Raw genomic sequence first — 12,654 nt, forward strand, 5'->3', positions numbered from 1 at the left:
TTTTGTGGCAATCTTCTATTAAGCAAGCCTATTACTGCCATTTTTCCAACAATATCTGCTCACTTCACGTCTCTGTCACATTTGATAATTGTTGTAATACTTCAAACCTTTTCATTATTATTATATTTGTTATGGTCATCTGTGTGCTTTGATGTTACTATTGTAATTGTTTTGGGTGTCATGAACTGTGCTCCTATAAGACAGCAAACTTAATCGATAAAAGTGTGTGTTCTGACTGCTTCGCTGACCGGCCATTCCCCATCAATCTCCCTCTCCTTGGGCCTCCCTATATTCCCTGAGACACAACAATATTGAAATTAGGCTAATTAATAATCCTACAGTGGCCTCTAACTGGTCACCTGAAAGGAAGTGTCACATGTCTCTCACTTTAAATCAAAAGCTAGAAGTGATTATGCTTAATGAGGAAGGGATGTGAAAGCCGAGATAGGCAAAAGGCTGGGCGTCTTGCAAGATGTGAATGCAGAGGAATGGTCTTTTTTTTTTTTTTTTAACATTTTATTTATTTGAGGGAGAGAAAGACACAGAGCAGGAGCAGAGGGAAAGGGACAAGCAGACTCACTGCTGAGCAGGGAGACCTATCTGGGGCTCGATCCTAGGACCCTGGAATCATGACCTGAGCCGAAGGCAGACGCTTAACCGACTGAGCCACCCAGGTGCCCCTACAGGAATGGTTCTGGAAGGAAATTAAAAGTGCTATTCCAGTGAAGAAAGTGAAAAAATCTTATTGCTGAGGTGGAAAATGTTTTAGTGGTTTGGTTAGAAGATCCAACCAGCCACAATATTCCCTGAAGCCAGAGCCTAATCCGGCCCTGGCTGAAGGCCCTAAATCTCTTCAATTCCATGAAGGCTGAGAGAGGTAAGGAACCTGCAGGAGAAAAGTCTGAAGCTAGCAGAGGATGGTTCATGAGGTTTAAAGAAAGAACATGACAGAGCAAGGTGGAAGCAGCAAGTTCTGATGTAGAAGCTGTAACAAGTGATCCAGAAGGTCTAGTTAATTAATGAAGGTGGCTACACTAAACAACAGATTTCCAATGTAGACAAAATAGTTTTCTGTTGGAAGAAGATGCCATCTAGGACTTTTATAGCTAGAGAAGAGGAGTCAGTGCCTGGTTTCAAAGCTTCAAAAGACAGGTGGACTCTCTTGTTAGGTAGGGCTAATGTAGCTGGTGACTTTAAGTTGGAGCCATTGCTCATTTGCCATTCCCCAATTCTTAGGACCCTGAAGAATTATGCTAAATCTACTCTAGAAATAGAACAACAAAGCCTCAGTGAGAGCACGTTTGTTTACAACATGGTTTACTGAATATTTTAAGCCTACTGTTGAGACCTACTGCTTAGAAAAAAAGGTTTCTTACAAGATATTACAGCTCATTGACAATGTACCTTGTCACTCAAGAGCTCTGATGGAGATATACAATGAGGTTGGTATTTTCATGCCTGCTAAAACCACATCCATTCTGGAGCTCATGGGTCAAGGAGTCATTTTGACTTTCAAGTCTTATTTAAGAATACATTTCATAAAGCTTTACCTGCCATACATAGTAATAATTCCTCTGATGGATCTGGGCAAGGTAAATTGAAAACTTTCTGGAAAGGATTCCCCCTTCTAGATCCCATTAAGAGCATTTACGATGGGAAGAGGTCCAAATATCAGCATTACCAAGAGTTTGGAAGAAGTTGATTCCAGCCCTCATGGATGACTTTGAGGGATTCAAGACTTCGTGGAGGAAGTCACTGCAGATGTCGTGGAAAGAACAAGAGAACTAGAATTAGAAGTGGAGCCTGAAGATGTGACTGAATTGCTGTCGATCTCCTGAGAAAATTCGAACAGATGAGCTGCTTCTTATGGATGAGTAAAGAACATGGTTTCTTGAGATGGCTTCCACTCCTGGTGCAGATGCTGTGAAGATTGTTGAAATGACAATAAAGGATTTCATAAGCTTAGTTGATAAAGCAGTGGCAGGGTTTGAGAGGATTGACTCCAGTTTTGAAAGACGCTCTACTGTGGATAAAATGCTACAAACAGCATTAGCATGCTGCCGAGAAATCATTGATGAAAGGAAGACTCATTCGATGTGGCAAACTTCATTGTTGTCTTATTTTAAGAAATTGCCACAGCCACCCCACCATCAGCAATCACCACCCTGATTGGTCAACAGCCACCAACACTCCCATCAAGAGGCAAGACCTTCCATCAGCAAAAAGATTATTACTTGCCGAAAGCTCAGGTCATGATTAAAATTTTTTTGGCAATAAAGTATTTTTAAATTAAGGTATGTACATTGCTTTTGAAGACATAATGCTGTTGCACACCTGATAGACTATAGCGTAAACTTTTATATGCACTGGGAAATTAAAACATTTATTTGACTTGACTTACTGCAATATGTGCTTTCTTGTGGTGGTCTGCAGCAGAACTGCAGTGTCTCTTAGGTAGGCCTGTGCTCAGTTCAGGACTTTCCCGCCCCACTTCGTCCTCCACGGATGTTCCTGTTGGTGGCTGTCAGGCAGTCTGGTCCTTGTCTTCCATCCTCCCTTGTGTGGCCACGTCAGGTCCTCGTAGTTGTGATCCGCTCTCCCTTGCATCTCTCCAGACTATAGTCTTTCTAACCTTATCCTTCTGGCACTTTCTCACTATTGTTGACATTGCCTCTCATCTTCACAATGACCTCAAGTCCTCTCCCCTCTTTTCTCCTGTTCTTTCACACCATCCATCCACTTAGACCTTTACAAATTATTTTTCACTGCTGCCAAACTCTACTCAAGTCAGATTGTTTACTCCTGGATGTGCTGTGCACCCGTGCACCCCAGAGCCTCTGCTTATGCTGTCCCCTTGTTGGAAGTGTTCTTTTCCATCCTTCCTCCTATTTCTTCCAGTGCCTTAAGTTTAAATTTACCCTTTCTTCCCTCTTCTTAGGCCACAGTCATGCTCAGATTTCTCCTGTCTAAAAAAAAACTTCCTTGACCTTGCTCTCACTTCTCTTAAAATTGCTTTTACTTTGTCACTATCCACTTTACTCTTTCCTACTTGCCTTTTGTTTCCATTGCTTTCCAAAAACTCTTCTTTTAAAGATTGACAGTCATCTCCTAACAGTATTTTTAAGAGGCTACATTGTATGGTCGTAAAAATCTAGACCGCTGGGGCGTTTGAATTCTGGCTCCACCACCAGCTAATAACTATGTGACCTTGAGCAAGCTACTTAACTCCATGTTCCAATTTCTTTATCTGTAAAATGGGAATAATATTAGTACCTACCATTATAGGGTTGCTTGTAAGGATTAATTAGGTTAGTATATGTAAAGCTCTTCTAAGGATGCCTGGCAAAGAGTATGCACCAAATATTAGTGGTTTATTTTTTTAAGCTCTTATTTTTTAGCCTTTGTAGCCTCCGTGGTGTTTGATATGGTTGACGACTTCCTCTTCTTCACTGTGTTCAAGCTCAGACTAATTCATCTTGGGGCCTTTTATCTTTGTGACCCTCTTTGTGGTCTCTTTTCATGTATTTGAACTTCACTTTCTTACACCTTTCCTGGATAATTTTTCCTTATGGTAATTCACCACCATAGTTCCCACTCTTATATGGATGTCACCCCAAATTGTATTTCTTGCCCTTCTTTCGTAGCTCCAGTCCTGCACTTCCAATGTACCTATCCAACATAATCTCCCTCTCAAAATCTCCTCACTGGATTACTTTTTGTTAACAGACCTGCGGCAGTGTCTCATAGTATTGGGACCAGGGGCATGTTGTGTCCGAGGCCTTTGAAGCTCAGGAAAGCTTTCTAGATCAGTGCAGACTGTCACATTCTCCTTGCTGGGATACTTTTTTCACTGAACAAAGCTGGATGTGGAAAGGGATGGGGAGACACAGTACTAGCAAGTGCATTCCTTAGTTTTCTTAAGCGGAGAACAAGGCAAGTTCATAAATCGCTTACCTCACAAACCCAGGGTAGGATGCCTAGAAGCTGTTGTAAACTTGATTTTTGAGGTGTTTTTTTTTTTTTTTTTTTATAAGTTGTAGGTATCCCCCACCGCCCAAAAGCAGACCTAGGTAAATAAGTTAAATTTATGTCTCACAAAGCAGGGGCGTATAGCAAATTAACTAGATTAGAGAACAGGGCATGATTTTAATTAAGCAGTGGTAGTTTTTAGTGTATTTCTGCGTTGTCTCAGTACCAAAGGGCAAAGCTGAGAAAGATTTCCCTGTTTTCTGAAATGCAATTTCTTTTACTTGGAATAGAAATTTTAGACAAAGATTTCCTCTAACTTGCTGGCTTGCCAATAAGACGTTACATTTTATATTAATGGTAATTAGCGGTCATACAGTTATTTGAGTGTGGGTTAACAGTTTAGGGTGTTTAGAAATCAGACAGTTGGAACCATTCTCATGCTAGGTTAGTGTGCCTTGCAATACTTGGACACATTGCATTCTTCCTGTTAACAAGGACTTTATTTAAACAAAACAGCTTCATTCCCTAATGGGTTTTGATCTTTAGGGATTAAACCCATGAGGACCATTAACCTAAGGAATGTAACTCAATTAGCTGTAAATGATTTAAAATAAACTAATAGATTCTCATTTTGGAGAGCTTGGTGTCTTGCATTCCTTAATTTTATCTCCATCCATCTAATGAATAGTAAATGCATTCTTTTGGTAAATGGTTCACCATTGTGACAGTTGCCATCAGTCATTTTTTTTTTCCTGTAACAGGTTTGTTACATGTTTTGGAAGTTTTTAGGATAATTTGACTTTGATGATTCTTTTCTATACCAGATCTTTTCTTTGCTGCTTAAATCTGACTTGGCTTCACGATGTCAGACAATATTCTTTATATGAGTAGGTGTGTTAAAAATTCCGTTTCCAGGACACATGGAAGTGCACTGATATTCTTACCTAGCAGATCCTTGCTTGGACCAGTATTGTTTCCAGCTGCTTCGTTCTGCTGCCCCATGATAGGTCCTCTCTACGGTTTGGTGCAGAAAAAAATGTTACAAGATAATAGATCACTGAGAACAAATTTCATATATAACTTTAGGATTCAATGATCCAAGGTGTTGTAAACCAGTAGGCATTAGTTTTCTATTTGATGGTTTTCCCTGCATCATTTCAGTTGAATTTTATATCTTGGCTTTTGCTAATCTTAGTTGGCTTTTACTGAATGTTTTCCTACATTTTGGGTTGGCTGTTCTTTTTGTTTTCATTTTTCACTTTGTCTCTTTTCTTCTTTCTCTTAAAAGTCCACTCAAGAACAAAAATGTAATAAAAGCTTGTATTTATTTGTAGCCCCATTGGTGTGATAAATTTAAACCTAAACAAGTTATATCTAATTATAGGACTGCTTTCTAGAGAGGATGTAGACATGCTCTTAAAAATGATTGAGGTTAAAACTTATTTGAAGCTTGGATTTCTGTTGTTTTCTCTGTTACGGATTGACTGTAAAAGGGGAAGTGTTACTGTACTCTGCTTCTGTATTAGTTTTATTTATTCTGTCTTTTGTACTTTGAGTAAGTTAAAATTTACATAAAAATGGCAAAGGAGAGGGGTGCCTGAGTGGCTCAGTCAGTTAAGCGGTTAAGCAGTTAAGCATCTGCCTTCAGCTCAGGTTATAATCTTGGGGTTCTGGGGATGGAGCCCCTCATCAGGTTTTCTGCTCAGCGGGGGGCCTGCTTCTCCCTCTCCCTCTGCTCCTCCCCCAACTCGTGGCTGTGCACTCTCACTCTCTCTCTCTCTTTCACTCTCCCTTAAATAAGGAAATAAAATCTTTTAAAAAATGGGAAAGGTGGTAGTAAACATCACATTTTGCTTATCTCTCTGTAGCATCTCAAGGAAGTAGAGCAGGGCCCAGAAAATTAGTTGGCATTTGAGATTTTTTAATTTAACATTCATTTTTTGAGAGTGTCATTACAGTGTTCAGGGGCAGCTTATTTTAAAATTGAAAGTCATTAACTGAGACTTGCAGTTTTTTGGTTTTGCCATGAAAATGATCTTCCTCCTCTTGAATGAGTGGAGTTTATGATTTTTTGGCTGTATTCTTGGAGAATTGAGAGTAGAAAGGCCTTTAGAGAACATCTAATGCAATACCGACTTTTTAGGTGAGGAAACTGAGATTCAGCAAGCTGTCCAGAGTTATGCATTGTGCTCACAGAATCAGGACCGAGAAAGAAAGGATCTTTTGATTACTTCTGAGCTGCTTTGAGGAGTCCTAGCATCTCAAGAGGCAGAGATGTTTGTCATCTTTGGCAATTTACCAGTTTCTCCCAAAGCAAGAAATTAGGGGCCTAGTTTTGAAGCACTTAGCACAAAGAATTAAATGTACCAACTTGAAAATACACATTGATTTTGATTTTGTCTGCTTTTACAATCCTGGTAGGTGGATTTGTGACTGAAAGGGAGTGTAAAACTTCTAAGTAATTAACTCAGTGGAGAGAAATTACCAAAATAGATAGTGATTCTAGGTCATTCTGCCCCCTAACTCTCCTTCCCCAAACACACTGAGAATTTACAAGATCATTGCAAGATTCATATTTATACTAGATATTAGGGTGATTTATGATATATTTACTATTAGATAAGGAATCCTTGCCCTTGTGGAGTTTTGGATTTGAGGGAGTTAATATAGAATTAGAGAAAGTATACTATATGATTGTATATTTGCAATAAAATGCCTTTTTGAAATTTGTAAGTATATTTTATGGTAGAAAATCACTTATGGATAAAGGAATTCATTATATTCATTTAGTCTCATTCTATTTGATGGATTTTACTACTTGAATTTTTCATTTTTATTGTTTTAAAAAAGTTTTACAAGTTTGTTTTTTTGGTTTCTTTTTTTTTTTAGATTTTATTTTTTTTAGGAACTCTCTGCACCCAACATGAGGCTGAAACTTGCAATCCCAAGATCAAGAGTTGCATGCTCTTCTGCCTGAGCTTGCCAGGCACCCCTGTTTTTATAAGTTTTTGATAATGGGAAATAGTCATTTTATATTTTTGTTTTCCCTTTGGACATGCTAATTGAGTCAGTTTGGGTTTATTGGGCAGTTACCCAGTCTGAATATTATTTTATTAAATTAAAGAAAAGCTTACTGAGTTATGATATTTTCTCTTTTCTTTGTAGCCAACACATATCTCTTCATGGTACAAGCTCGAGGAATAATGTTGAGAGAAAATGTGAAAACAATAGGGCATATGATCAGGCTCTACACAAATAAAAACACTACCCTCAATGGCACAGGTAAGATTGCTTGCTTCTTAAGCGTCCTTTGTTTCTACTCTTTACCTTTGTAGGCAAAAGTAAGCCCCCGTCTCTCAGGCCCTGGGTCTGCCTCTAAGACGCCTTCCTGTTAAAGATAAAGGTATCCCCTCCTGAGCGTCCTGGGACATTCCTTTACTGCTTGAGCCAGGGCTTTCCATGTTTTAGGATATGTAAAGGTGTTCTCACCGAGGTGATGGGTGTTTTGTCCAAAGATACTTAAGTTAATTCTTTATTTTAAAGTTAATTCCTGCAAACATAAAATACAAAAAGCAGCTTGTGCTTTTTTCAATTCCCCTGTCATAGTTAAGAAAAATCAACCACAAAGAGAAAAATTTATCCATATTAGTCATTCTGCCATCTCTCTTTATGCCCATTCTAACTCCTAAAATGTTTTTCCAACTATGTTTAGGAAATACTTACTGTTTTTAATTATAGAAGATTCTTAATTTTATGGCCTTTTTAGGGGGCTTAAGGAGAAATTATATAAAAGTGGAAATCCGTAGCTGCTCTTGTCTTTTAAAAATATTATCTGGACGTATAGTGTCCATCAGAATCACGTGAGGTTAAAACCAAGTAATAGGCCAAAGTAGTGATTGAATGAAGGCAGAATTGATGCAGATAGATTGAACTACCATTTAAGAATGCTCAGCTTCCCATGGGGCAGTGTTTCTGCAGTGTCTCCTGAAGTGTTATTAGATGTTACTTAAAGGTTTCAGTAACTGGTTGTCACTTCTTGCATCCTCTCTATTCTCATTTTAAACAGTTAAAGATTTCATTCCTGTCAGCATTTCGCCATTGTGCCACTATAAATGACAGATACACACACAGACACACACACGCACACACACACACTACTAATGGGAAGCCCCTATCTGCCAACCATAGATATTCTTTCTTAAAATGTATGTTAAGGTAAGTAATAGTTTACCCTTCTAAAAATTCACGACTGTATCAAATTGATTCTTAATTTAATTTCGCACATGCTTCTGCAAAATCCATTCTGGTCATTTGCCTGATTTGTTTTATGATGCCACAAATCAAAACACTCTTGTTTTCTCCCTTTAAGTTGAAAAAAATTTCCTTTAGAAAGAATTTCATTGTACCTGATATTTTAATAGTATTGTAAAAATTTCATTAATTGGTCTTCTGCTTTAATTGGTCTTTGGAATAGTAGGTCGATGTTAGGAGCAGTTTAAACATTATAAAAGCTTCTTCAGGACTTGTCCTGGTTGAATAAGTTGATTGTGAAAGTGTTCATTAAAAGTTCACTCAACTGAACAGAAATACTCAGCATCCTTAGATTACTGTATTCGTATAAGGGAGTGCGGGACATCTGTGCATAATTGAGTTCCTTTCCTGGGGCATGAATAAGTTTTATGTGGGAACTCAGTTGAGCTTGATTAGGAGAATTGATTACTGGGTCAAGACAAACTCTCCCCCCGACCTATACCCCACAACTGGAAGACAAGAAAAAGGGAAATTCTCTTTTCCCCTTACCAACTCATAGTTTCAGTACTGACCAAACAACCACTACCTACTTTGATTAGAGTTGGCTTACTTTTATGAACCTTTGAAAACTTTTCTCATGGTTCCTTTACTGGTGGTAAAACTGTTCTCAGGAGATAGTCCATCAGCTAGGAATTAGGTTTGGTTGTAAGAGAGTCCTGGCTGCAGCAGCTTAAGCCCATGAGACTCTATGTGCTAATGTAGAAGAGGGCCGCAAGTTGGATGTCTGGGGCCGTGGTGGAGAAAGTCTCCACACACCTTCCATCTTCTGCTCTGTCATGGAGTTTTATAGTCTTCGAAAGTTGTTGTGGGGCTCCAGTCTTTCTATTTGTACTTGGGTTAGTAAGGAGGAGGAAAGGAAGAGAGAAGAAGAACAGAGGGACCCTTTTAAGGAGACTTCCCAGAAGTTTCACATGGTATTTCTGCTTCCATTACATTGGCCAGGACTTTGTTGTAGGGACTGTAAATTACAGTCTTTGAGCTAGGTACACTGGTGCTTTGAATGAAATTGGGATTCTGTTACCTAAGGAGAAAGGGAAAATGGAGTTTGAGTAGGCAACTGTGAGACTCTGCTGTGTTCATGTATATTGAACAATTTAGGTAGTCAGTACTCTTACCTAGATACTTGGAGACACAGCATTAAGAAGAACATCCTCCCTTTGTATGAGGATCTCAAGGCTTTGAGAGAGTTGGAAGCATACATAGTTACTTATAATGCAGTTTATTTCTGCACAGACTTATATAGGTATAATCTGTCAACAAGGAGATAATGGCCGATAAGGTACTAAGAGCTAATTGAACTCTAGGGGAGACTTGATTAACATGTACTGGCTCATTTAAAATTTAACACTTGATGGCAATAGGTTGTGATATTTCTAAGTACATTTGATTTCAAAAAGGGGTTTTTAATCTTGTACCTGACTTTCTGAAGCACCAAGTGTAAATAGATACTACATATAATATTTTTGCAAAGAAATCACATACTCTTATAATCAAATGATGCTTTGCCTTGTAGCTATGGAGTTAGTCAAATTAAGGAAACAAGATGTAATCAGTGAATAATTACCGAAGCAGATGATAAGGGTCATGCAGTGTTAGAACTGGTAGGTTGGTTAGAAATAGCCGAGCACACTTCCTCATTTGATGGCTGTGTGGTCCGAATCCTCAGACACTGCCAGACTGACACAGCAAGCCAGGGGTAAACAGAGTAGAATTCTCACTGAGTTTCTGTACCTGCTTTAAGCTGCCCTTTGCAGGAAGAACAAAGCCCTTGAGAGTCCAATTTGGTGCAATTCTCCTTTTCCTATAAGTGATATAAGTTCCAGTGAGAGCTGAGGAGGGGACCTGTCCAGCAGTTTTCATTCTGTGTTTCTCTTTTCTTCAGGTGTGGCTCTAGAAAAGAGGAAGAAGTTCTGGGGGCCCAGAACTCATTCTGTTTTCATCCATCCATTCATTAGATGAAATAATGTCTACATTTTAAAGCAGTTGTGGCAGATCTGTCTCAAATGCATCTATCATGCATAACCTTTTAAAACTCCTGGTTTTGAAAGCAGTGGTTATACTTGATGGACCCAAGCACTTTTGTGGGAATAATGATTTTGTGGGTTTATTATAGTGTAGTCTCCAAAAGCTTAAATTATTTTTGGCTGAATGATCAGTTGTGAAGTGTTCATTTACAGTAAGTTTTTACCATGTTGTAGATACTTTGTTAGATACTGGAAATCAAAGGCAATTTGATTTAAAAAAAGAGATATTCAGACTAGTGGCAGGGGTGAATGAATAGACTTACACATAATACACTGGGATGACATAAGCACCACTGGACACAGTACCCAAGGAATGCAGAGACTTTTCTGTAAGTCTGGCAGTGAGTTGATTCTTATGATTATTTGTAATGATTTAGCCAAGAATAACACATTTAGGTCCAAAACTTTGTATTTAAAGGAAGTGAATAGACTGTTATTCCATGTCTTTGAGTTTTTTTTTTTTTTTTAATTTAGTCCTTTAAAAACTGATCAAAGTGATACATGGGTTCTCTTGTAAAAGACTCAGTCATTCTAGCACTAAAATAAAAAGTGAAACAGTCCTCTAGGTCTTCTGCTGCCACCAGCCTCCCCAGGGGGAACTTCTCTTAACAGTTTGTTTTGCAGAAATATCTAGAGAGCTTACAATTTCTGTGAGTTGGATGTAGATTTGTAGAATCATAGCATATGCCTAAGAGAAGGGGCCCAAACATTTATTACAAGAAATAATAAATTATGTGAAATAAGAAAATACTCTTATCTAAAGTTATCTACATGACATTAAGAAATACTTGAGAATTTTGAGAATGTTAATATTTATCTGCCTCAGGATTATAAGAAAATGAACCTTCAGAATACATAAAGGCCAGGGACAACCTTATTTATCTTCTGTTTTTAGAGCCTACAAATGCATGGACTATACTGTCTACCTAATATAGTAGGAGTCCCCATAAATGCAGAAAAATTTTTTGAATATAACTTGAAATTTGATTTATATCTAGATATATTTTTAAAAAGCATCTTAAGGAAAGAATCAGAACTTTAATGGACTTACACTTATTTTATGTTCAGTATCTTTAAATCTTTCAGATGTATATGGGGGCCATACAGAGTATGGACTACTAGAGGGGTCTCTATGCTCTTGGTGTGTCCCTGGGCTTACAAAACAATTACTGCCCACTGAACGCCCCCACCCCTTTGGCTTGGAGGATTTTCCTGTGAAGTGCTTTCTAGGGCTGCTCTGGAGAGAGCTCTTGGGAGAATTCTGTCCCTGGGGCTTTCCCACTTTCCCATTTCCTGGAATAGGCCTTAGCGGTTATACATCATTTGGCCCTCCTTATCATCTTGGGGTTTCCTGGCAATAAATACACTTATCTTAAAACCTTCCCCATGCCCTGCCAAATTCATAACTGGGATTTCCATGCAGTCCTTTGGAATTGGACCTTCTCCTCCAGCTTCTGTCTCCTCATTGGTACCAGAACCCCTTACCATCTGCATAGCAGCCTCTGCAGGGTCCCTTCCAGCAGGTGTGCCTTCGCTTGGAAGTGCCGCCCTAGAGCCCAGGCTGCACCCCCTGTCAAGTCCATTTTGATGATAGTGAATATCTATGTCAGGCAGAAGGTTTGCAGGGTCAGTGTTTAGTGTTCTTTGACTCTTCTCATATACTTCATATTCAATTGCCAGGATTCTACCATCTTTCCCTAGGGAGAGGGTTTAGCTTTTACAGTGTAGTAAGGTGTGTGATTTTTACCTTTCGCCTTTCGCTTGCTGGTCACTGGCAGACAGGCCTCTCTTTCAAGTCATATGCCTGTTCTCTTTCTTATCTCTGCCTGCAGACCAGTTCAGATAGGAATAACTCCATCAACAGAGCAGATTACCGAGGTTGAAAGGATGCCTTTGCATTTTCCTAAAGTGTCTGCTAGAGCTTCATTTCCTGTGGGTACGTGGTTTATGATCCAGGACACAGACACTCGTTTAATCAGCTGTTTCCATGTCTTGTCTCTTACTGCACGTTGGTCTCATTCTCTTTGGCTTCCTCTGACATAGAGGAAACTGGCTGGTCATGGTTCTCAGACTTGCATCTCAGAACCTTGTTCCAGAAAGGGCTGAAACATGAGCTTTTTGGTTCCAAGTTCAAAATTTCTAAGGTTCTGAATGTCCTGGGTTAAGTCATGTGCACCGCTCTGAACCAGTCGCTCAGAGCTCCAGCCATTGAATAGGTATATGGGCCCGGGATTGTTCTAAGCAATTTGTGCATTTCTCTTATGGAAATCTGAAAATGGCTATATGCGGTAAGCAGAGAAGAGAAACTACATCGTCTTGCCCTGTGCCACAAAGCTCGTACATGTCGGAG

At 39.0% G+C, this 12,654-nt stretch overlaps 1 protein-coding gene across 4 annotated transcripts in view; it reads left to right on the forward strand.

The window, feature by feature from the left end:
• B4GALT6 (beta-1,4-galactosyltransferase 6) overlaps positions 1-12,654 on the forward strand; it is an 84,050-nt gene that overhangs the window by 15,323 nt on the left and 56,073 nt on the right. For 3 of the 4 annotated variants that reach the window (XR_003608285.2, XM_028098139.2, XM_028098138.2), the window contains exon 2: positions 7,135-7,251. Coding sequence is in view for 3 of the 4 variants with exons in the window: in XM_028098139.2 (XP_027953940.1) it covers positions 7,135-7,251 (117 nt within the window). In the remaining variant the exon portion in view is untranslated. Of the gene's footprint in view, positions 1-7,134; positions 7,252-12,654 lie in introns of those variants that run through there. The other variant, XM_088019290.1, reaches the window with a different exon arrangement.

This window comes from Eumetopias jubatus, unplaced genomic scaffold (genome assembly GCF_037043125.1).
Source record: "Eumetopias jubatus isolate StellerSeaLion01/CBP00866 unplaced genomic scaffold, mEumJub1_p1.0 scaffold_16, whole genome shotgun sequence".
Lineage (NCBI taxonomy): Eukaryota > Metazoa > Chordata > Mammalia > Carnivora > Otariidae > Eumetopias > Eumetopias jubatus.